The following is a 25,775-nucleotide window of genomic DNA, read 5'->3' as shown; positions in this document are numbered from 1 at the left end:
CCATCTATACTGTGTTCAGATGGAATGAACTAGGGCTTTAATGCAAACTGCAGCAGTGGGCATACTCATTTTCCCTCCTCCCATGGATTTCCAGTGCTTGTTCCCATCACATAGTCTGAAGGTTTGAGCATGGAAGCTGCAAAGTACTAATACAGCACAGCAGCACAGACAATTGCTGCTTCTTCTGACTTGCAACGACTCACAGAGCATCAAAAACAGAGAGGAAGTGAAGCCACATATAATCTTTATATTACCTTCAGGAGATAAGAGTTTGTTTGAAAGGGAATCGCAGCACAGGAGATGGCATGGTGTATGTGTATTCACATGTTTTGGTTAGCATTGCTCAGAACGTACAAACAGAACAGAAAGTGAGGAAATCTTGTATTTGTTCTCTGTACCCAAACACTAACAAAATGTTTGTGTTCATTCCCAACACGTAACCAACAACGTTGCTTGGAGTCAGGAGCAAAACTAAATCCTGGCTCAGTTAACAGAAGACTAGCCATCCACTTGCTCAAGTCCAGAACAGCTATTTAAATAAAACAAGGAAGAGCTGGGAATTCAATTTATTCCCACACAATGCATCAGATCTTCCAGCACCAGTTCTTCCCAATCCAACACAATCCCAATTGTGTTACTTTGCTTCCCAAGGACAGAGCACACAGCAATCAAGGCACAGCACAACTCGAATAAGTTCTGCATGCTCCATCTTCGGATGGGCATACCCTCAGAGATGCAGAAATAGAATTGGACCCCAGCACTTCCAAACTGACTTCCTAATTTAGGAGCAACTACCGCAGCACCATCACTGCGTGTCCAACTGCTTGCAAGGTCAGAGACAGCTTTAAGACCCTTCATTTGTTTTCTCACCAACAGGTAAACAGAAAGCTCTGCATCGTGCATGTGTCAGTTACACGGTGTCTTCATGCAGACAAGCACCCCAATGCCTTTAAAGAAAGTAACATGGCAATTTTGTGCCTCTTACTCTTGTCTCTGCTTCATCGAAGAACAGAATGCTTGCATACAAATCTGATTCACATCTTGTCTCTTCATAACCTGTTTTGATATACGTGAAGCATGAGAAACGGTGCACGCTATTTAACCAGAAATATAGGTTTTAACAGCTGACGTTATCAAGGTCTGCAAGGAAGAAAATCTGCTCGTCTAGTATTGCTTGCCGCCAAACTCAGGGATCTGCTCGTATTAAAGTCTCTAAAACGATCAGGTTAAGTACTTGGCGGCATTAAGCAGTAACATTAAACAAAGCAATATCGTTATGCGTGCTGCAGCTCAGCGCATACCGTTCACGCAGCAAAAAACCCGCAGCGGCCGCGGGCAACGCGGAAGCGCCCAAGCCCCGCAACAGAGCGCATCGGCTTTAGGCCCCGCTCTGGAGGACGCCGCAGGGTTTTCCCACGGCTCCGTGAGCCCGGGCCCAGCCCCGGGCTGGCGGCGAAGCGAAGCGAAGCGCGGATCCCGGCCCGGCCGCACCACCGGAGCGCCGCGCTCCTCCCCGCTCACGTGACGCGGTTTGTTGTTGTTGCGGCCTCCGCGGGGCGGGCGCCCGCGTGGGCGGTGGCGCGGTCACGTGCCGGGTTTAAATCGCTCCCTGGGGGTGGGGGAGGGGGCTGTGGCGGCGGCGCTGCTGCGCGCTGCGCCGGGCGGGCGGGCGGGAGGGAGGGGAGGGAAGGAGGGGGGGCGGCGGCGGCGGTTGCTTCTCCAAGATGGCGGACGGGGAGGCTCCGCTCCTCCGGCCCCGCGACGGCGGCGGCCCCGGGGCCGCGCCCGAGAGCGCCGAGCCCGCGCCCAAACGCCAGCGCCTCAACTCGGAAGACGGCGGCCGCGGCCGGGGCGCGCCGCCCGCCCGCCGCACGGATCGGGGCCCGGGGCCGCCGCCCGACGCCGACGCCGCCACGGAACCTCCGGACGAAGCGGCGACCGCGGGCGCCCATGGCGGCGGTCGGGCGCGGGAGGAGGACGGCGCGACGGCGGAGGGCCGGAGCGGCGCGGACAATAGGGCCGCTCGGAGGGGCCCGGCCCGGGCGGAGCCGCCTCCGCAGCCGCGGGGCCGGGGGGAGGGGGCGGAGGCGGCGCCCGGCGAGGACGCGGCGGAGGCGGCCATTGGCTGCGGGCGGGCGCAGCGTTCAAACGGGGCGGCCGAAGCTCCGGCCCCGCAGCCCGGTGAGGACCCGACCCCATCCCCCGGGGCGGCCGCGGCTCCCGGCTGCCGCCTTTAGGCCGCGGGGATCTCCCGGTCCGGGCGCGGGCTGTCCGCGTCGGGCCTCGGGGAGAGATCGCCCCGGCGATCGTCTGCGTCGGTGGCGGGGAGCTGTTGAAAATGACAGCTGTAAGCCCCGTCTCCTGACAGCGGTTACTTTCTTCCTGAAAACTTGCGTGGAAGGGACACGAGCGGCTGCGTGGCCCAATTGTTTAAGCGGCTGAAGCGCTGAATCCCCCGGGGAGCTGTCTCTGCAGACGGGTTTGGGCAGCACCAGCACGGCTGGCCTGCTTTATTGGGACCGACGGGCTTGGAGGCTTTGGGTTTTTCAGGTAGTGCTTTGGAAGGAGTCCTTAGGGAAGTGTAACTGCTTTGCCTGAGAAGTGATCTCTGGGGCAGATGTCTTATAGGCTGTTCCTCAAGTTACTCAAATCCTCAGTTTGGTTTGTATTGGCTGTTTCTGGCAAGAAGCCCCTTTATTCCTTCCAGGAATCAAGACAACTCCTTGGGGAGTGTTACAGTTTAAACTATTACTGTAACCTGTCACATCATCAACCTGTGACAATGTGACCTATATGTGATGAGTCTTTAATGATAGCAGACTCCTCACATAGTGGACAGAGGTTGTTGTGGGAAAACAGGCTTTGCTTATACTGATATGTGCTTATTGGCCTCTCTCTTGTTCATGAAGCTTTTTGTGTGAGAAGCTCACTGACTTCATGCGTTACGAGATACAACTGTGATGCTGCAAAGAAATAATATCCCCAGGGCTCCTGTGCTCTCAGAACAGGACAGCAAGTGTAGAAAGGACTGTCCTCTTCCCCCCTTTTCAATTCAGTCATAATCGTTTCTGTGATTTGTAGAATTTCATTCAAATGGAGTTTGGAAGTGACTGTGGTGATTCTTTGCTCTAGAGACCATGACTGAGACTTACTAATTTGCTTATAGATTTTCAGCAATTAATACACTTGCTGTGCCTGTTAGTAAAAAAGATCTTTTAAAAATAGTAGCCCATATTCTAATAAACTGCTGAGAATAAAGTGTAGATTTTCACCTCATTCACGAGCTTGGCATCCCACGCTGTGATATGAGTGTCCTGTTCTTCTCTAGAATCCTGAAGTGATGAAATTAGACTGAAATACTCTGAGTGCTCAAAGCCAAACCCACCTGCAAGGTACAATGGACAACAAGTTTAGTGAAGGTGGTTCAAGGGAGCACGGTTTTCTGTTGTAAATGAAATACCATGGAAGTATGTATGTGGTCAGCTGCAGGATAATGGCACAGCACAAGTCTGTAACTCATTTCTATCCCAACTGTGTCCCTGTGTGTGGTTTTTAAATGCTAGGCTCTTAAAACACCACCAAAGATTGTTGTGTAAGTTGTGGAATATTGATTTTACCCACAGCAAGAGCTGAGTGAAGTGAGAACCATCAGATAAAATAACAGAAAATAATGGTCATTTTAAAACGCTTGCCTTTTTTTTTGAAGGCACAGATAACTTTAGGAACCAGCACCTCAGAGATTGAAAACCTCATTCACGTCAGCATCAGCTCACTGATGCCAGTATTGGTATAGAAGTCCTGCAGTAAATCAAAGGCCTGAAAATGTATCAATAAGCTCAAAAAAAAAACCCAAACCCAACCCCAAGCGGTGGAACTGTCTATGCATATGCTATTGAAGCTGAATGCAATGAGTTACAGTTTTAAATACCCATGAACTGTGCTGCTCGGCTCAAGTTTTGTAAATTCCATTGTTGTGCTGTCTTGCAGATAACTTCCTCTTAAGTGATGAAATCATAGCCAATGGTTTCCACTCCTGTGATAGTGATGAAGACGACAGAGCTTCGCATGCAAGTTCTAGTGACTGGACCCCAAGACCACGTATAGGTAAAAACCTGTGTAATGTTCTTAAGATGCTGCTTACCTTTGGACACTTGCTTAGTCTCTCCTGGTCTTCATTTTTTTTTTTCTTGGAAAAATATTAGGAAAAAATATTATTTAAATTATTTCCTATATACTATATGACATTTAAGGGGGTTTAAAATTAACCTCTTTGAATTGTATTTTGAGGAAAAACAGTCAACACGTTCATTTGGGTGCCCTGGGTAAAAAGCTCTCAGCTCACTCAAGTGACTGGTGACTTGTGTGGGGCAGGCTTCTGGGCCCAGTGGGAAGGGACTTCAGGTCTCATCTCTTACAGATGTGTGATAAGCCACAGTAATCACACCACCAGTACTGATAAACATAGCAGCAACAAAATACAGAATGGCAGTGCAATGTTCTACATACAATCTGACCCAGTCTTTACCAGTTTCCTCCTTGCAAGTTCAATGTTGGTTGATTTTATATGTAACACATGTGTTTTTCTAAGAGACATTAAGTTTGCCATGAGCTGTAATTTTCACCCTGACTTTCCAAAAAATCCTTAGTGGGTTAATAAAATAATCACAAAACCCTACCTATACTATTACTTCTGAATTTAGACCAAGATGGATGGGGTTTTTGATGCAAGGAATCATGAAGTAGCAAGCATTAATAAATGGAATGATGTTTCTAGTCAACTTAATCAGTTTCTCTTTTGTTTTTTGCTTTTCTCAGGTCCTTATACTTTCGTTCAGCAGCATCTCATGTTAGGTACAGACCCACGGACCATTCTGAAAGATCTGCTCCCAGAAACCATCCCTCCACCTGAACTGGATGATATGACACTGTGGCAAATTGTCATAAACATTCTTTCAGAACCACCAAAAAGAAAAAAAAGAAAAGATGTTAATACTATTGATGATGCAGTGAAACTTCTACAAGAGTGCAAAAAAATCATGGTCTTGACGGGAGCTGGGGTACGTATTGCCACAATGACAGCGTGACAATATATAGTTGGTTAATTATCCAAAGCTTTATGGCACACAGGTGGTCTGACAGTGACAGTAAGCAAATAATTGAGAAGAGGAGGTACAGGTGTCCTAGAATGATGCACGCTGCAAGACGTGGAGCTTAAATTAGAAGTGACAAGAAAATATTCTGAAACATTTAAACTCTTTAACGATTGCTTCCACGCAAACTAATTATGAAATAAAAATCACATCTACCTATTCCAGAACGTTTTCCATCCTAGTTTTTTTTTTTTAAACAAAGCTAGTGACTTTAAGTCTCAGTGATTTTCTTGAAACGCCTAATGGAACTAAGAGAGTAAAAGACTGGGGGAGGGAAGTTAGCTTCTGCTAAGAATACAACTCATTTTCAGTAGTCAAGAGTGTCGTGTGAGGTGCCACACTATGATGATAAGACTGCTCACTGTTTCACTAAACAAAACTTGGAACTGTCATGAATTTGCAGCTGTACACCTGCATTTGAGATGCAGTATGAAAGTCGATCACTGTTAACCTCCTGGTTGCCAACAGAGGTGTGATGCTGTTCAGAAAAGATAACCAATCCAACTCAAACCAGCTTTGCAGAAAAGCACTGCTACCTCTGTTATGCAGTGTTCTTCCTATAATTGCTCCACCTGTTTCCATTCCTCCATAAAGCATTCCGGGGTAGCACAGGACAATAAATTAGATTTTCTTGGCTGTTACTGCAGTGCTGAGGTAGCTTATCAGAGGTGTCTTATCAGAAGTGAGATTCTATTTTGTTACTGCATTAGCATGTTAAAGGAAAAAAAAAACCAACTCTTTGTGCACTTCTCACAAGACATTCAGTACTAGAAGTTCTAGTGTTCTACTACTGCCTGGGGGGATTGTGCTGAAGCTTTCTGGGACTTGTGTTTCTTGTGTTTCTGTGCTATATCTCCTGCTTGTGATTCGGAATTGGGTTTGATCGACACAGAACTTGGACTGGCTTAGTTCTTAATGTGCATGAGCGTATGGAGATACCGTTTCCCACGTGGTATCATAGTAGTTCTTGTTATCATAGCAGCTCTTACAGCCCACTGTGTAGTCTTGCTTATTGCAAAATATATTTCAGGTGTCTGTGTCTTGTGGAATACCTGACTTTAGATCAAGAGACGGCATCTATGCACGCCTTGCTGTAGATTTCCCAGACCTTCCAGATCCTCAAGCCATGTTTGATATAGAATACTTCAGAAAGGATCCCAGGCCATTTTTTAAGTTTGCAAAGGTATGGTTTTCCTATTGATCTTATCTTGGTTAGTAAAGAAAAATACTTCAGATGCGTAAATGAGATTTTGCATTGCTCTGTTAAAAAAGGGCACCTGTCTCTTTCAACAAGATGGTATTTAATGAGACAATTCAGCAGCATAATGCCTCTCCCCTTGGGCAGGCCTTTGCAAACTGGTATGTTCTCAGAGGTGATACTTCAGTCATTGTGTGCAACCACGTATTGCCTTATTAAAAAGGCTTTGCAATATTTTATTCTTTTAAAACCTGTTTTGCCCATTCCCGTTCACTCTGTATGCAGCCATTCTCGTGGCTCTGATTTCAGGGAGGATTAATAACATTTTGTTATAATCTTCAAAATCCCTGGAATTCTTAACTGTAGTTACATCCACTGAAAAAAATACAACGATAAACTTTTGGCAGGCACACACGTGATGTGGAAAACTCAACTTGAAATTGATGTGCTGTAGCGTGCTGCTTCATGTCATACAGCACATTCACATTTCATCACTCTGTGGTGAGGAGGAGTGAAGCAGTGTTGTGCACTGATAAGTTTGTTCCCTTCTCAGGTTTTGATGTAGCTGACACAAGGATCTGTATATCTTAATATATATATACACACAGAAGTCTTTTTTGATGAGATGGTGTTGATTTCTTAAAAGGGAGGATGGAGGAGTTTTCAGAGAGAGATTTGTGATATTAATGAGGTTAATTAGAAATGTATCAGAGACGAGAAGGAAATATAGAATCAAAAAAAAGTATCTTTACAGGACCTGTAAGGACCCCTGAGAATCCATCACTGCTGACTGTGCTCACTATTACTTCCCTTTGCTCTAATATTGATCCAAAGCTTGGAGTAGTAAAATGGATGCATTCCTCAGTTGCTTAGCTATCTCACAAGCATCCTATCCAAATATAACATACTTTGATGTCCATCAGTATATAAATTTCCTTGACTTTTTAATACTGGGAAGAGGTGGGGAAAACAACTACTCCAGGTCTGCCATTGTGAACATTTTACCAGAACAATTCAAATTTAATTTGGCTGATATTTTTTACTGACAGTTTCATCTGGTACTAAAAACAGGCAACAAAAAAAACCAACAAAACCCTGAAACACAATAGTGGCTCTGAAAGCTGTTTGCTCTGTCAGAACAGTGGCTAATTTACTCAGCTAACATACTTAGATGAATTTTTCACTTTAGTACATACATTTAAATGCACACCTACTGTACTTGGGCTGTGCTCTACTTTGAATGTACTTTTTGATGCACACTATTGGCTTTGCCTCATTTCTCCTGTCTCTTCTTACACCTGTGCCAAGAGATCCACTGTTTATCACCGTATGGATGTGCATTTCTAGTTCTCTGGTCAGCCTTTTCTCACTGTTCCTACTGTAAACTCATTTTGCTTCCTGCTTCACTGATTTCAGTGTAAAGTCTGTCCTTTCTTCATTTCTCCCTATGGCTACTGGTGGCCAAGCATGTCTTGCTTGTTCAGACTAAGATAGAAAAGTTCTCAGGACCATATTACCATCTGCTGGTAACTGTAACAGCCTAGTCATAATTTAATCTAGATGATACCACTGTGAGCAGTCACTGATCATTGCTGCAGCTTAAATCCAGAGACCTATATAGCTTCAGAGTGACTTGAAATATTTGGGGGAAAAAACAAATACTTTCAAAAATTCTCTTTTGTTTGGTAATGGTTAGGCTGTGGCATTAGCTGAGGGCAGAGCTGTCACACAGGTAACGGTTCACTGTTGTGCTAAACTTACTGGTTCAGCTTTTTTTTTTACTTGTCAGCAGAAAGGCTGAGTATCTGTCTCGGCCAGTGGAATTGCCCTTCTAAGCCTTTTGGTTTTGCCTTGATGACTGCTTTAACTGGATAAATTGGCAACACACGTCTCAGTGCCACCTGCCTTCTGCTTTATGTCCTTTTGTAGTTGTGTTTGTTAGAGAATGAGAGCCCAGGAATGGCAGTTGATGAATAAAAACTGCTTATCTTTAACCAGAAGACCAGAATCCACATTCCTCGTGAATTTTTTTTGTCTGACTGTGGTAAAATCACATTTCTAATACAAATACTGAGGTTACTTAGAAGAAGGGGAAGAAAACCATTCATGTTTCATAGTTCACAAAACCAGAGAAGACCCAGACCTTGTCCTTGTGCTGCCTGAAGTATCAGCTACTACAAGGAGCAATTCATGCTGGTATGATGATAAGTTCAGCTGTGAAAGAAGTGTTGGATATGAGAGAAAGGGCAAAATGCAAAGAGGATGATTACAGAAAATGAGTACCTCGTTGATGCAGTTGGAATAAAGATGCTCTGTATTCATATATGCTTTCTAATGTACTTTTGAATTCCATAGGAAATCTATCCTGGCCAGTTCCAGCCATCTCTCTGCCACAAGTTCATAGCTTTGATGGATAAGGAAGGAAAACTGCTCCGCAACTACACTCAGAACATAGACACATTGGAACAGGTTGCAGGAATCCAAAAGATAATTCAGTGTCATGGTTAGTAATGCTAGTTTCCCTTTTCTTATTTTTTATGAGTAGGAATGATGCTTACTGGTGCATGTAACAAGATAACTGCTATTGGCATTGATGTTGTCCTTAAAATGGTATCTCTCAGAAAGAAATATTTTGCTTTTAAAATAGTGTTTAGTATACCAGGTAAAATTATTTCCAATAGAATAACCTAAGGAAACATTGCAGAAAGAGAGGCTGAGAAATGTTTTCTTCAGATGCATCCAGTAAGACCCGATTTCATATTTGTACCTGTAGGATGAATAACCTGAAAGAACAGTATCCTCACAAAGCAATGGAGATGGATGGAACATTTTGTATGGCTTATCCTAATGGTATAAAGACAAATAGTAAATAAGGAAAGGCTCACCTGTTGCTGATGGTCAAGGCTTGCTCAGGACTCCACAGGGAAGGGAATCTCTAATAAGAGATCCTTCTGCAGTGGTGGTCAGCCCTTAAATGGGGTCTGGGAGAGGTGGAGCCAGACTCCACCCCTTCCAATCACACAGATACATTGCCTTCACCTGTGCCCCTGCAGCTGACTCAGTGCTCATCAGGTGATCAATCAGTGGTTCAGGCCATGATTCAACAGTTCCCAACACTCATATATTGGGTTATTTCATGAAATGCATTAATTTTTCTTTAATTTGAACTTACAGCTTCACTGAAGCTTAGAGTTCCTTTTTAAAACGTTTTCTGGTATGTTCCACCAGTCTAATGCAACAGCAGAATGAATGGAAACCTGTGTCCCCAAGTCAGTGGGAAGATGAGGGACCAGACAAGGATAAGCTTGGCCAAGGCATGTGTAGCTCATGAGCCTCTGCTGTTTACGTGTACTATACAACCTGAAAATGTTGCCTTTTTTTTTTGCCTTTATTTTTTGGTGAGTTAGTTCAAGTATTTAAAGCAGAAATACTACTTTCATAAGTAACACATGACAAATGGTGGTCTTTGTGCATCAGTGAAGATCCACAAGCTTAGACCTTAGCCTTTGTTACGTAATGGTACTCTGTTACATTTATATATGAGAACACAGTGTGGAAATTTATCTGGTAATGAAACAGAATTTAGCTGCTGGTTTTGCAGAATATTCCACTGAATTCTACGTTCTCTTAAAGCATCCTGTCACTTTAGTGACTTACCTCAGATCCATAATACTGTGAATTACTCTGTTGAAATGAACACCATTTTGTTACATTTTCAGCATCAAACATTCTCAAATTATTATACCAAATTAAATGGAACCTCTTAGTTAATTGCTTGATGTTCTTACCAATTCCAAAGACTTAAAAATGTCAAGTTAAAAGGTGAAAGACGTGTTTTTAAACACTTAGAGAGTTCTTAAAGTGCATTTCTTTTAACAAATAAATTTCTTAAAAGCAACGCTGGGATGTTTGTGAGACCTGACTTAATGCTGGTGGCAGCAGGAGAACTGGAACTGAAGTTAACCTCCAGGTTAACAGCAGTAACCCTTGGTCTCCAAGTAAGAATACAGAGGGCTGCACTCCTAGCAAGGGGGAAAGAACAAAGTATCAGGAAAGAAGTACCACCAGATGCCTTTCAAACAGTCCTAACAGCCAGTTAGGGAAGCAGTGGTTCATTCTGCCTGTAACAGACCCACTGCTGAAGTTGGTACTGTTTCCACGGTATCCAAAATGATCTTTGGATCAAGTGGTACCCTGTTCTTCCTCATCTCAGTGTCAGCAGTGCAGGGATGCCAGCCTGGTAGCAGAGGTGGCAATCTGCCCATTAGTTACAACTGTTTCTTACAGAGCTCCACTTTTCCAGAGATCAGACTCATCTTTCTCATCTATGGAGCTTAGCTTAGTGGTGGATACTTCCACCACTTCCATTATTCAGAGAATAAATACAGTGCTCTGTCAAAGTAACCAAAGAGAACAGAATTAAATCCACTCCACAGAACAACCCACATCTAATTCTAGTTTCTATATGTGCTCAGCATATAATGCATTTTCTTTTGGATGTAATTCCTCATTAGATATTTATCACAGAATTCTTATTTGGTGGTGTTTTTGCACATCACTGATCCACGCAAATGTTCTTTTTTGTTGCATGATGCAGTAATTAGGTTTCAGGCCAGCTTTAGCATCTACCCTGTAGCAGTTGATCTTCAAATAAAAAATATTCTTTTATTGGATGCTGAGGCTTTTGGAAATTAGCAAGGGTTATTTCGAGTCTGTTAAGCTATCCACAGTGCAGTGATGCTGCTTAGCGCTAGTGAGCTGGCTAATGGAGTGCTGAAGGAGAAACTGGAAGTACTTATTCAAGGGTTCATACTTTCGTATCTATATATTATCTGGCTGTGAGAGTTTGACATGTTCCAGTGCAAGAACAGAGATCTCCAAATTATTTTTTTAAGCCTTGTTGCGTAGTTAAGACAAATCTGATAATTCCTTACTTCATTCTTCAGCATTGGGTCAACTTTTAGCAGTACTCCTTGCACAGGTACAAGGCCTTGCCTTACCTCTCAGGTACATGTGTGCACCAAAAGGCCACGCTGGTTTGCCACAATGATTTCCTGCTGTTAACATGTGTTAGCCAGCAGGTAAGATTTGCCTTCAGACAGATGAAGACAGGAGTTCTCTGCCAGATCTCAGGCATCATCACCTTCAGCTGTGTTAGAGCAAGGCAGCAAGAGCTCCACAGAGTAACTCAACACAAAGTGCCAAACAATGAACACAGTAGCTAAGCTGAATGCTAAGTCCAGAGCACTTCTAATAGGAACAGTGTAGTTGTAACTGTTGGCAGTAACTGAGAGGAAGGATATCGCTACTTAGCTGCCCGTAATGACTTCTTCACTAATGCATTGTCGTAGTTATTTTGCTCTTGGAAAACCAGCTGAGATTGGTGTGGGTTCATGTCCTGCTGCTGCTGAGACAGGGCTGCCACCCCTTGTATTAACTGTATAAAGACAGAAAGGGAAAGTAGGGGAATGATACGATGTATTTTTTTGGTTTTGTACATTGGGTGTATCCTACTCTTAAAACAGACATTCTCTTGACTAACATCTGTAACTACCCTTAGGACCCACAGACATCTTTTCTTAATTCTAAATTACTGCTTAAGGACTTCTAGTGTTATTGTTTCTTATTAGCACTGCAATTTAACAGCCTTTGTGTCATAAAATCTTCTGCAAGAAGACCAAATCTGAAAGTCCTTACTTCTACCATGTATATTTTTTCCCCCCAAAGGTTCCTTTGCAACAGCTTCCTGTCTGATCTGTAAATACAAAGTGGATTGTGAAGTTGTTCGAGGAGATATTTTCAATCAGGTAAAAACTTACCTTAAATCACTGCAGCTTTCTAATAAGTAACTGGAAAACAAAACAAAGCATTGCTTATAAGATCTGAATTCTTTACAAGCATATGATTAAAAAACCCAAACACTTGTGTTTCCTAAGTGCCTATCTGTACTGTATTTAGCATTTGCTCTTGCATTTAAAAAGTATACTCAGTTTCTACACTGCGATAATTAGGTAATGGGTGAGAAGTAGAACCAAAACCATTGGAGTATATTTCTAATGGCAGTTCTGCAAAGAGTAGAAGTTAACGTGGTAAGTAGAAAGTTGGATTTATACCTGCCTTAGGGTAATCTGAGCTCTCAGTCACACTGAGGAAGTATTTCTAGCTATTTATAACATCAGTTGCTCTTGAAGCGTTTACCTGCATTGAAAATGTTGAAATTGTAGATGATGTGTAGAGAAAATGCTAATATAAAGCAGCCTCTGAGCAAGAAGGATGAAATATCTGCTATGCACTTGCAAGAACTTCCACAGTATTTTATATTCTGAATTCCTCACATTTGGGTGTGAAGTGCTTCACAGCCAAGCCCAGAGTTAGTTCTGCTGTCAGTTATTCTTTGCCTTTGTCAGACCCTATTTGCTTTTCTTCTCTATCTTATGACAGAGACAATTCTCTGAAAAGATTTTGTCTATATAAACGGGAAGGAACTGTTTTTCTGCATTTTCTGTGTTTTTCAATCTTGAGTCCATGGTTGCAATTTTAAATGAGAAACAGAGAAACCTCTTAGCAGCATTACGTCTGAAATAGAACTCAGTGAAGCTTTTCATAAGAGATGTTTGACTTCAAGTTTTAAGTGTCAAAAGCAGAAGACAGATGCTTCCTAGCTTTGTAATACTGAACACCTGTGAGGGAGCTCTGTTTTACTCTGTTAACATTATTTCTGAGAACTTTACCTTAGAGATGTTTGCTGCTGCTTTATCTCAAAGCCAGTAGGTTGAGATTTGGGCTTTGTTTCTCTTTTCCTTCTAAACAACTGTTTCTAAGCATGGTGTAGTTTTCTGTTTTGGTTGTTAGTAGGCATACTACTTCTAACAACACTTCAATCAGTGTGCTTCTATATGCTGAACTTGTGCCCCAATGGCATGTCCCTGCCCACAGCCAGCAGTGGGAACATAGGGCTAGGGAGAGAAGCCTGTACTCCAGTCCTTTTTAACAAGGAAGTTCTTTCTCAAGGAGGAAACGTTCCGTGTATCAGCCCCAATCTTACAGTACTGTAAAAAGGCAGCAGTCCCAGATACGTGCAATGAGAAGGCGTTACAAAAGGACGATCAGCTGTATCAGAAGATGTAGGCTTGCAGGAAGACTCTGCAAAGGAGAGATCTCCAGCAACAGATCCTTCCTCAGTGGCAGTCAGCCCTTGAACGAGGTCTAAGAGGGACTCAGCAGTTCCCGTATGTATGTCTACATACAATATATAACAAGTAACAGCACCACTGGAAAAAAAGAGTGTCCTTCAAACAAGAAAACCTGTTCAATTTACCATTATCTCTGCTTCCCAAATTGGTGTTCCCCAGTTACTTTTTTCCCCAGTTGCTTCTCCAGAATGCTGAATTAATTCCTTAGTTATCAAAAGAAGCTGGTTCTGTACTTAGGCAACAAAACACAGTCAATTTTAACAGCTCTTTTCTTTAGAGAATGGTCTGGGGAGTTAAGTCTCAGTAAGAAGCCCAGTTTGTATTCTCTGCTGTCCCCCACTGCTTGGAAGTTCGGTTATATGTGACCCCAGGTCCTGTTTTCCATACAAATATCAGCTTTCCTTTGCTCTGCTCCTTCCTTTGACAGTTCCAAGTGCTTCACAATGAAGTAAGTCTATGTAGCATCTTCCTGGCAGGATTTCCTTTCAACACACTATAGATAGATACTTAAAAAGCCACCAGCTTCTCGCCGCTGCTCTTCATTTAACTTTTTTCCCTTTTCCCTGGTAGCATGCTTGTTCCCTGCAGCATGGTTCTGGCTGTAGGTTGCTGCACACAACCATCCTGCTACACAAGATGCAGCAGCATCTATAAATGCCACTGAAAAAAAAAAAAGAGTGAAACTGTTTTTTATTATTTTCAAAAATGCCTATTTCTCTGTGCTTTAGACTACTTCAAGCAGCTTCAAGTAACAGCAAAAGCATCTCACAATTAGGATCTAAAGGCCCACAGAAATATGCACCTGTTCTTGGACATTCTTAAACCAACACAGTCTTCACTGATCTTGTTTCTGATACATCCACAGCTGAGGAACTACAGTTCTCTTTCACTAGACAAACAGCAGCAGAGGTGTTGTGGTTCTGGGCTGTGCTGCCCCGGAGGGAGGGAGGATCCCAGGCAGCTGAGCGGCCAGCTATCTAGCCTTAACTTCTCAGTATCAATTTCAGCTCTTGGAATAGATCTCCCCCTTACTGATGACCTTTCTGAGGATTAGCAGAGAAGCTGGTGAGTAGTGTAGTGCTGAAACCTATCTGTGGGCCCCTTTACAGGAACGCAGGTGATTTGGGAATTTTGCCATATGCAGGTCCATTAAATAACATTACTGGACTTCCAGTGGGAGATGATGGAAACAATTACTACCCACTGGCCTTTTTAAACAAAATAAGAAGTTAGAGATCTTTGTTTTCTTCGTAATACAGAGCAAATAATTTATTTCCTAAATATTCCAAATCAAAATGCAAAGGCATTAGTTCCTTCTGCAGAAGAAGCAGGGTAAAAAGCAGCAGAGAAGATCCAGCTGCTGGTGTGTTGTTAGCTTTCTAATATGTAAAGATCCAAGGAAAAAAATCTCCAGGATTTTTCCCTACTCCACTCTGAGGAATTGTTCAGTTGGTTGGGCAGTTACCCCTCACCTTGGGTAAAACAATGAAGACTTTCTCTATACCACTTCCTAGTTCTTGTGCTGTATTGCTTCTTACTCACTTCTACTACAGAGAGGCCTTTAAAGAAGGATTAGATTATTTTAAGTCTTGCATTTTAAAAAGGTTCTTTCACACCATAGAGGAAGCCTTTTACTTGTGTTGCTTTCTCATAGGGAAAGCATTGTCTTTGGTATTACTACAGACATCAAAAAAACCCAGCAGTTATGTGTTTACACTTTCACGAAGCACTAATTTGCTTGTAATTACTGCTATAGGACTGCAGCTGTATTTAGCTCCTTAGATTTATTCTGGGGTATTTTACTTTTGAGGCTGCAGCTGAGAAAATAATTGGAAAGAAGAATTGCTCAGTAGTAAAGTCTTAGGTCTGTCTGTACTTGCATCACTCACCTGTTTGCTCTTCTTCTCCCTGAAAAAATATTAATCTGAAAGAGGCCAAAAAGGTCAGAAAAACCTTAGGTTTCAGGAGTAAAAAGACTCTGCTTCTGCACAGCCGTAACTAGCAGCCACTTCTGCTCTGTTATTGGAGGAAATGGAAATTTTAAAATGAAGACCAGACAAAAGGTCTTCCCCTGGTCTTGTTCTGTATGCTTTTTGCTAGCCATCTGCTACAGTGCCACGTTGCTTTATGCAACCTATCTCTTTGGAGGAGAAGAGAAAGTAGAGAGGTAACGCTCTGTAACGTACAGTTTGATTAGGGAGGGGTTTATAGCAGATTGTGTGATGGAAACTGATAGCAAAATTAAAGCTTCTGTTCTGATGAAACCAAAAACTTATATTCCTTTCCCCTAGGAGGTAATTACACGTTAGTGTTGAATGTGACATCTAGACTATGGGCTTAGTTGTTAGCTGAGAACTGAGGTGTAGACTTGCACTTTTTCTTCATTTTGCCATAAAAGGACTCGCTCCATTCCTGCTGTAGCTCCGTGTAAGAAACGTATTCAGATGTACAACCACAGAAAAAATAAATGGGGAAACATCACTGAAACTTCTGTCCTATGAACTGGCAAAATCCGAGGCTTTCAAGGTTGCAGCCACGGTAGTGATACGAGCTGTTCTACCGCAGGTTGTTCCTCGATGTCCTCGCTGTCCACCTGATGAACCACTTGCAATCATGAAGCCTGACATAGTGTTCTTCGGGGAGAATTTACCTGAGCAGTTCCATCGCGCCATGAAGTATGACAAAAATGAAGTCGATCTCCTTATTGTCATTGGGTCTTCACTGAAAGTAAGACCAGTAGCATTGATTCCAAGTAAGTGACTGTCACTGGAAATTTCTTCTTTCAAAAAGCACTGGTTGAAATTAAAATTCTCAGTTAAGAGATCCAAGAAAGGCTCGTGGCAGGGTTCAGGGAACAAACCAAAGTGTCTGACTCTTTAATACGAGTGTAAAGCTGAAATACAAAATGGGCAAAGTAACAAATTCCGAGCACTTTTTCTGTACCCAAGGCAGAGTAGAGATCTCAATGAATTTATAATCCAGAGAACTACTCTGCTACAAGTTGCATGTCTTTGTTCTGAGATCATTTCTCTCCCTGTTCATAATATGCTTTTGGAATTGTAAGATTTAGAAAGTAACTGTCCTTTAAAAAGATAAATGTAGTATAAAAAAATGGACCAACTACATCAGGTTTCTGAGCTGTGATTACATCAATACTTCATTCTAAATGATACGCTGTGGGCATTAGATAGTGTAAAAGCATTTGGATCCTTAGTTCTTAAAAGTGATGAGGAAAATCATCTGTGCTATTACAAAAGAAAATACCCTTCAGGAGGGCTGAGAAAATACAATCACAGGTTAATTATTTGCCTATTAAACACACAACTTAACTCATACTCTTAACATGCTAGCCTGAGAAGGGCCTGTGCCAGGCACCTGCTGCTCACTGGGAACATTGCCACAGCCAGCACTCTTGTAATAAAACACCCTCTTTTCCTTATACAAAAGGCACAGCCTTGTTCTCATATTGATGGGAAGGTTAGGATCCACAGATTGCTCCATCCATGAACTGAATTTCATTAGCTGGTTATCTGAAGAACTGTATCAACACTAGGTTACCAGACTGGTGGGTTTTGGAGCCCTGAACGTCACAGGTGTGTTAAGCAACTCTTTCCATCACAGACTGTACCTGCAAGTATTTTAACCTAATTAAGGTTTTAATTTTAAAATTACCTCAATTACCAGCAGTAAATTTCTTGCGTGTGCTTAAGTACATAAAGTGAACACATTGCAGTCCTTCAAAAGAAATTATGTCACTCTAATAATCTTTATAGTATTTGACTACAGCCATGTTTGGTCACCATTTTTGTGTGTGGGTTTTACTTTTACTGCAAGAAGTGGGAAAATCTAGATAGAGTACATAGGCATGGCACCTCACACCACCACTTCAGCTTTGTTACAGTTAAGATTTACTTGTATGCCAGATCTGTCTGATGATAACTCTGAGAAATGAAGTTTTCTTGGCAGAACTTTGGTAAAATGTAAAACGAAACTGCCTGTCTTTTAAACTGTCTTTTCTACATTTAGGTTCCATCCCCCATGAAGTGCCTCAGATCTTAATTAATAGGGAACCTTTGCCTCATCTACACTTCGATGTGGAGCTTCTTGGAGACTGTGACGTTATTATTAATGAATTATGTCAAAGGCTAGGTAGTGAATATACAAAACTTTGCTACAACTCAGTAAAACTTTCAGAAATAACAGAAAAGCCTCCACGAATGCACAAAGAGCTTGAAATGCACTCATCTGAGCTACCACCTACACCCTTAAACATTTCAGAAGACTCTGGTTCACCAGAACAAATGACTCCACCAGATACTTTGGTGGAGCCCTCAGAACACGCAGCTGAATGTAAGGTAGAAAACTGTGATCCTGCCTCTGAAGCTAAAGGGATCTGCACGGAGGAAAAGCTTCAAGACACAAAGGCATCGTCTGAAAACCCTGAAAATACTACTAGTGAATTAATGAACTGTGAAACAATGAAGGAAAATGGAACTAACAGTGGAGAAAGCAAAGAAAAAAATGAAACAGTGAAGAAGTGCTGGGTAAACAGATCTGCAAAAGAACAGATAAGCAAAAGGCTGGATGGTAAGTGTTAACTTATTTCATTCTCTTGCAGATTTTGACTTAAGTGTTTATTCTAGATTTAACTTTAAAGCAATAAATAAGTTGCCCTTGAGGGAATCAGTGTTTTTTGTGGTTATTTCTGCTCAGACAAGTATCTATGTTATTCATCATCATGACAGTGTTGATATTTCTTTTGGAGAAGCCAATAGGAAAACTTCCTATAGTTCAGAATAGGTTTTATAATCAGAGATTATAAGATCAGAGTTCAGGAGGCTGAAGCTAAGTATCAAAAATAAACCCACCTGTCTTGCATTTTCTAATGCATTCACAGAAAAGCTGTACTGATCTTGAGAGCTTTAAGGCACCAGGCACGCCGTGTCATGATTTGGTCCGACAGTCATCTTGTGGGACCGAAGGACCAAAGGCAGAGCAAGATTTGAAAAGCAAATCACACAGTTGGAGCCAGGCACATTCCCAAGGAAACATCAGCTTTCCCCAGAGAAGTCTTCCAGCGTGCAGTCTGTTAGCTGATGTAGCAAGTAATTGCACTAGGAAAGTCAGTGAGGATGGAGACCTGGGAATTAAGTTGCAATTCTCTAAAGCAAAAGCTGCTTCAGTTTTGTCCAGTACTCTGCGTGGTGGGTCCCAATGCCGTGGTACAACCGATTGCATTCTAGCTGTGAATACAACGCGTAGGGTTTAAACGCTGCTTTTACAAAGAGAGGAAGGAGAGAGAACGCTGAGCTTCCCAGTGAAGCACTTGTTAAATGCTGTTCCTAACAACAGACTGAAGTCCAAGTTTCATATGTTAAGCTTACATGACAAGTAAGATTACTTTTGAAAACACATCGGTGCGGGTACTTTTAACCAGAAGTCTGCAACATCTTGTCTGAATAAGTTCAGCTTTTTGTTTCTGCTGGGCAGCCTGCTCTAGTTGCCCCTGCTTGAGCAGGGGCATGGGACCAGGTGACCTCCAGAGCTCCCTTCCTACCTCAACCGTGCTGTGATACTGACTTGTTAAATTCTATTTCAGGTACTCAGTATCTATTTTTACCGCCAAATCGCTATATTTTCCATGGAGCTGAGGTATACTCAGATTCTGAAGACGATATGGTATCTTCTAGCTCTTGTGGGAGTAGTAGCGAAAGCGGCTCGTGTCGTAGTCAGAGCTTAGATGTGGAGGATGAGAGCGAGATTGAAGAGTTTTACAATGGCATAGAGGATGAGGACGCTCCAGAAAGGGAAGAGGAAGCTGCATTTGGGGAAGATGGAGTTGAGCAAGATGCAGCTGATGAATCAGCTTACGCAAATGAAGCTGCAGGGAACGACCATCCAACAAGCAACACGTTGTAAAATGATCACTGGTTACAGGAATTTCCCACCAGCATTAGGAGCTTTGGCATGTCAGGATGAATGTTTACGTCTGGATTTAGAGCGAGCAAACCATAAGGATGTGGTGTTTATAAACAACTGAAACAGATTTTCATGCTTAGTTTTTTACCTTTTTCAATAAAATTCTCTTACTGCACACTCAACACTAGTGTTTTTTTTTTTTTTAAGGTACTAGGAATATCTAAGCAATTGTTACTGTGTTCACTCTTAAGTCATCTGTCTGATCAGGCATTCATGTATATAATACCTATTTTGCATAATAAATTTCAGCTTATATTATTTTTAAACAGTTCTGAAAAAGCCATTGGAATGTTAAACTAATATAAAGGGAACAGCTAATTTAGACCAAAGAATGGTATTATCACACTTCTTGCTTTGTAACAGTTTTTGGTTTATTTAAAACTTCTTATGCTTCTGCTGAACCTTTCGTTCTCACATAGCCTGTCATTAAACACTGGCATTTTCTAAGACCTACCGTGGCAGCTAATTTTTTGCTTTAACAGTTAGTTTGTATGTTTGAGACATACTTAAATGTGAGTAGATAGTTAAAATGGAAACAAGACAGTAAGCACTTGAAAACTCCTGATCTTTTTTTAGACTGATAAGAAGTGCTGTGAAAAATGCTTCAGTTTCTGAGCTTAATACTTCCTGTGGACATGAAGCATGTTGGCATTGGCTCCTTAGCGATTATAATACTGGAACACCGGTATTTTAAACAAAATGGATTCCCTATGGTAGAAGTTTTTCATGTTGTATTCAAAAAGTCAAACGTGGTGCAGCTTGCATAATTAACAATAGTCTTGGATCAGTCAGTTGCCAAGGCTCTAACATGGAGGCCGGGCTGAGTGCAGAATAACGTTCCTACTGGCACGTGAGAAGGCACGAAAAACCAAATCTCTTCCTGTGATACCTACAGAGAATCAGAGAGCGAGAGCCTCTGCTTCCCCTGCTGCATGGGTGAAATACAGATTAATCACCTCACCTGGAGACGTGCTGCTCTGAGGTGATGTCCCAGATGGGGAATGTGATTTTCCACCTGCTAGCTCCACCGTGCATCTTAGAAGCAAAGCAGCTACTCCCAATTACCACATTGCGTATTTCAGTGCTAGGCTGCCTTAAAACTGGATGTTGCAAAATTTCAAGTGCAGATTGTTTCCAAGCCTTTAGAATTATTTTGTAAAATTGCACAGTGCAGTAGTAAGTGAATCAACTTTCTTTTTTTATATAAACCACTTTTTCAACATTGGCCCAAACGAACTCTACGATGTAGATTATTCATGTACTTTGCTTTAATATTTATTACATTTTGGAGATGTATAGTAGCTGTTCTTTGAACATAAGATACATCACTTAACGAATATTTAAGGACAGCTTTCTGTATTCATCTAGAAATGTTGGCATGTTGTCTCATTGTCCAGATTTAATACAGCTCTTATTTGGCTACACTAAAGAATGCAATATGTTTAGTTTTCACTTGCATGTTACAACATATTAGTTTGTGCTATAGGAGATATTTTAAATTGAAATACTTTGTTTTAAATTATTTTTACAGTGAGGATTGTTTTCTGCTCTTTTATATTGTATATAGTGTCTTTTATGTAATCTACTGGCATATGTTTTGTAGAAGACTGTTTAAGATGACCGGCTATCTTCCTGCAACTTTTGAAATACAAAACCAGTGTTTTATACTTGTACACTCTGTTCTAAAGTCTATTAAAATCATCATTTGATCTGTGGTTTCTGTTAATTTCTAGTTAGCTCCTCAGAACTAAACAAAAGATGCCCTACAAAGCTGTAAGTGAGGCCCTGGGTACTCTACAGTAAATTGCCTTTTCTGTCTGCCCCCTAGGGCAGCAAAGCCCCAGCAAAGCTGAACCGGTGCAGAACCACAACGCACTTCTGTCCTTCAGAAAACCACTCTAAATACAGCACAGGGTCTGAAGGAAGATACATTCCCCGAGCAGTCCTGTTTGTTCCCACATAGTCAGGGGCTCTGAACTAGCTACAGCAACACGAGAGAAGTCAGTCACAGCAGTACCCTCAACAGTCCCTCCGTGGTTAGCATGTTGAAGACAACGCTTGGGCTGTGAGGAATTCCTAAGAAAAACAACGCAGAAGGGCGCACGCAGAGCTGCCAGCACACGAGGCCCAAGGAGCAGTGAGCGTGCGAACACACAGGAAAGCAGATAAAACACCGAAATCGTGCTACTTACTGCCGTAGGACGCTGCGGGAGCAACTAGTGGCCTGCAGGGAGGAGCCCCCCCGTCCTGGGGCCGTGAGACACCGACGGGTACACCGTGAGCACGGCTTCCTCACGCCACGGACCGCCGAGAGCACGCTGTGCACCGCGGGGCAGCCCCGAGAGCCGCCCGCAGCGCGCCCGGCCGTGCCGCGGTTAAACACGGAGTCCTGAAAGGTGCACGAAGGCTCCTGCGAGCAGCGGCACGTCCCTTCCAGCTCCTCCCCCCACGCGCTGGTAAGCGGCAGTGCCCATCCCTTGTCAGGAGGCACTAAGATTTTGTCCTCCCACCAAGTCAGCAAAGACAGCTCCAGCTGCATAAAGGAGAAAGTCAGAGAAAGAAGAAAGCTTTCACCCCGCATTCATCCTAGCTGCAGGAGACCTTACGCCTTTAAATAAAGAGCTTTGTTTTATAGCTGTTTGTATCTGATGGCACCACACTGCATTAATTCCTGGATAAACCAAGTTGCTTGCCACACAGAGCACTGCAATGAATTGAAATCCTTCAGAGGAGCGTAAACCCTCTCGAGGGGGATTCTCTATGTTGATGTTCTGCATTACTAACAGCCTTAATAGTAGCAACTCCTACGAAGTGCTTAAGCTTGGTTTTAATAGCACTGGTTCAGAGCAACAGCCCTCTGATTTTCCCCTGGAAAATGACAGGCAAGCTTCTGTGATGCACGTAAAGAAAACAGCCCATGCAGTTTGTCACACAGCTGCACTCTGCAGTTCTGTACCCATGAGAGGTGCAGGAAATCCACTGCTATGACAAAAACAAACCTTCCTTCAGTAAACATAATGGAGACAGATACAGCTAGCATTCTCCAACAGTGATTCTGACAGCTTATCAGAATGCTAATCCTGTTACCAAAACTGCTTTAGAGATTTCTAATTATTCTACAACATTCCCACTGGTCCCCAAAATACCACTTCCCCCAGTTGCTCATATGATCCCACAGGTTTTCCTTGATTAATGTGACAAATAGGAAAGCATCTTTCTTCTATAACACCATGGCAATTTTACCTAAGCAGGAAGTTGATTTTTTTTCTTCCTCACACGACACATACAATTGAATACTGTATGCAAAATGCCACTTGAGCCAAGTAGCAGAGAAAAGCACTTCAGACACCAGAGCTTTGGCCAGAGCTGCCAATTAGGGTTCAACTTTGGCTTAAATCCTTCACACAGATGTTAGGATCCTCAGCAGAGCTAAGGGCAAGGTAAGTACTAGCACCTGTGTGACAGAAGTAACTTAAGGACTGATCACCCTTCTAGTACTGCATAGAAGTCTTTTACCTTGTGTAATATTTCACACCAGAGCACCTGTTTCACTGCACTCAACAGCTAGCACCTGCACGATAATCAGGAGTGGTTAGCAGGAGTTATCCTGCTCCGTAGGATCCAACTCCATTTCTTGCAGAGGTGGATAGAATCAAGGCTGAAAGTGCAAAAACACCCCAGGTTAGTGCAGTCTCAAGGAACATCTCTCACCCTGCTGTCAGCAGGCTTCTTTCCATGTGAAACTGAAGCAATCATCCGACCCTGTAAGGCTTACCAATTCCACTGCAGTTCCAAGAGATCCAACTGTCTTTCTGATGCTGGAGAAACACGAATTGTCACAGCAGTTTTAGTCAACGTTAACTACAACTCCAAGATGAAGGACATCTGAAGTTTTCTAGCACATGCTAAATTGAGCAAGCAGTCAATAATGTTCAACAAATAAACATTCAATAACTGAACTGGATTCTGTCTCTAACTCATCTACTGAATAAGGCTATTGCTTATCTCTCAGACTGATAAGATGAAGAATTCAGTGTGGCAGAATGACCTACAGGGAAATAAACAACAAATAGTGCAGGGTTTAGATGATGTGTTACAACCTGCCCAGCTGAGCAGAAAAATAATGCATGTGCCAACTGCGTGCACTGAGGGAAGGAAGGGTCCCATGGAAGGCAGGGGAAGAAACAGCATTTGCTCATGTAAGGAATACACACAAGGGAAAAAGCTTGAAGTCAGTCACTTCCTAACTTCTGAGTACTTGCCTTCACAAGCTTGGTTTCTATAACCTCAGAAGTTTTAATGTTACCTGGTAAAATGAAGGCATATGTACTTTTTTTTCCCCTCCTCTCTCCCACGCACAGTAAGATTAAGCTGCTGTAGCATTTGCCAGATTCTCATATTTCACAACAGAAAGAACTTCCCAGCCAGGAAACACATGTTGGAAACGATGAGATAGAGGCTGCACATAAAGAAATTACTAGAGGTTACACTGCATCAGAATGCTGTAAAACACAGTTATGAAAAGAACACTCTTTAACTGCACTGACTGCTTTGTGCACCTACATCTAACTAGTTCAGCTATTTATTCTAACGAACCAATTTCTCTACTTTTAAAGTGAGATCTTAGCGTCCCAGCCACATTCCTGTCTCTGCACACAGAAGTTCCCTTTGATAGCAGAATGCAAGCATCCATATACATCAGTCAACAAAGGTTTTCATTCAAGTTTTTTATTATAGCTTGAATTTTTTGTCACTGCATTTAAAAATCTAAAAAAAATAAATATTTGTTTCACAGCTGCAAGTCACATCATATGCATTAACACCACAAAATCTGGAATTTAACCAGAGAAGGAAAGTCAACTCCAAAAGTGTCCAGCTAAGCACAATTGTCTCATGGCGTTTATACTAAAAATAAAATCTTAAGAAAAGGGGAAAAGGGCGTTAAAGAGTTATTTCAAATGCATTTATCTGGAAAAAAGTGAAAATTCTATTAGAAACCATAAACTACACTTTCAGCATTTAAAAATAAACGTTTAACCTCTTGACAGCAACAACTGTCTGGAGCATCTTTTTCTTTTAAGCTGTATTCTTGACACATGGCTGCAGAGGTTCCCAGTGATAAATTAACCTCTTTTATAATTGCGTCCACTTACAGAATCAGTCCTTAAAAATAAAGCAATGTATTAAGTCAGCTTGTCCATCCACGTATTAAAAATGCCATTGTATGCAGGTTTATGATGCGTTTTTGTTGTTGGTGGCTTTTGTTTTTTTTAAAACCAGCCCTAAGTGACTGCTTCATGGAACTTGTTGGATTGTACACTGTGAAGATGAATGTCTTCCAAACAATAATTTTCATTATTAAGGTTCTTAAAACAAACCAGAAAAATATATCTTCAGAAATCAGAGTAGTCACTTTTTTGTTAAAAGCCATAAAATAAGCTCATATTCAATTACAAGCAATAGAAACCATACTGCTATTGGAACAATTATTTTATCACAAAAAATTTATTATTTACAAAATGAAAAGTTACCAAGTGAATTCATCAGGGAAAGACTTAAATATTTTTACTAAGTGATTTGAAAAACTTCAAGTCTCTCATGCACTCACACGCCGAATTGTTTGCATAAGATGAAATGTTAACTCATGTTAGTGAAACTTGACTCCCACTCACAATACTCGTTTTATTGCAAGATGGCAAAATCAACATTGTTTTGTACAAGATTTAAGACAGTTCCTCATTTTCGTCTGTCCCTCCCCCCTCCCTTTTTTTTGTTTGTTTTGGCTCCAATGAATATCCATACCATTTAACATTTTGCAAATAATCAATTATATCATCTCCATCATTTAATCCACTGAATTTACCACCACAAAAAAAGACACAAGAAGTTAGTTTAATGATCCCACGTTACACAGATCTCTCATTTCTGAAGTTATACTAAACTGAAACCTTCGTAGTGATCTATAGCCTGGATCAGCTTAGATTTTAGGGTTTCTTTATCTGTGTATTTTGGAAGATCAAGAAGATTAAAGCAAGTGTGAGCTACTGGAAGGTAACCTTCTCCACCTCCTGTTGGCTGGATGACCAGTTTAAGACACTTCATTCCAAGGATTGGAATACGATCACTGCCTGTCAGAAACACTGCCAAGAAAAAACAAACAAAGTCCTGAAAGCAGTTTAAGACACTGTGTATTCCACATAGGCTGCTCTAGTATTTATATGTATTTTTTCTTATTTACATTTCTCAATTACTCCA

The 25,775-nt window shown here is 41.9% G+C and overlaps 2 protein-coding genes across 3 annotated transcripts in view; one reads left to right on the top strand and one right to left on the bottom strand.

Moving 5' to 3' along the window:
• Nucleotides 1-1,724: 1,724 nt before the first annotated feature.
• On the top strand, nt 1,725-21,229 carry SIRT1 (sirtuin 1). The gene is made up of 9 exons (XM_065746282.1): nt 1,725-2,181; nt 3,988-4,104; nt 4,816-5,057; nt 6,181-6,333; nt 8,704-8,851; nt 12,076-12,155; nt 16,107-16,293; nt 17,568-18,128; nt 19,141-21,229. The coding sequence occupies exons 1-9, from the start codon at nt 1,725-1,727 to the stop codon at nt 19,458-19,460; spliced, it is 2,265 nt and encodes a 754-aa protein (XP_065602354.1). The 3' UTR covers nt 19,461-21,229.
• A 3,550-nt stretch (nt 21,230-24,779) lies between these two features.
• HERC4 (HECT and RLD domain containing E3 ubiquitin protein ligase 4) overlaps nt 24,780-25,775 on the bottom strand; it is a 29,411-nt gene continuing 28,415 nt past the window's right edge. For both annotated transcript variants that reach the window (XM_065746265.1, XM_065746266.1), the window contains one exon: nt 24,780-25,660. In XM_065746265.1, coding sequence (XP_065602337.1) covers nt 25,452-25,660 — 209 coding nt within the window. In that variant the 3' untranslated portion in view covers nt 24,780-25,451. The remainder of the gene's footprint in view (nt 25,661-25,775) is intronic.

The sequence above is a fragment of the Cyrtonyx montezumae genome, unplaced genomic scaffold, assembly GCF_038088225.1.
Source record: "Cyrtonyx montezumae isolate F1298 unplaced genomic scaffold, pur_monq_1.0 scaffold_4, whole genome shotgun sequence".
Classification (NCBI taxonomy): domain Eukaryota; kingdom Metazoa; phylum Chordata; class Aves; order Galliformes; family Odontophoridae; genus Cyrtonyx; species Cyrtonyx montezumae.
Note: the sequence above shows the minus strand (reverse complement) of the source record. Positions and strands in the feature narration are given on the sequence as shown.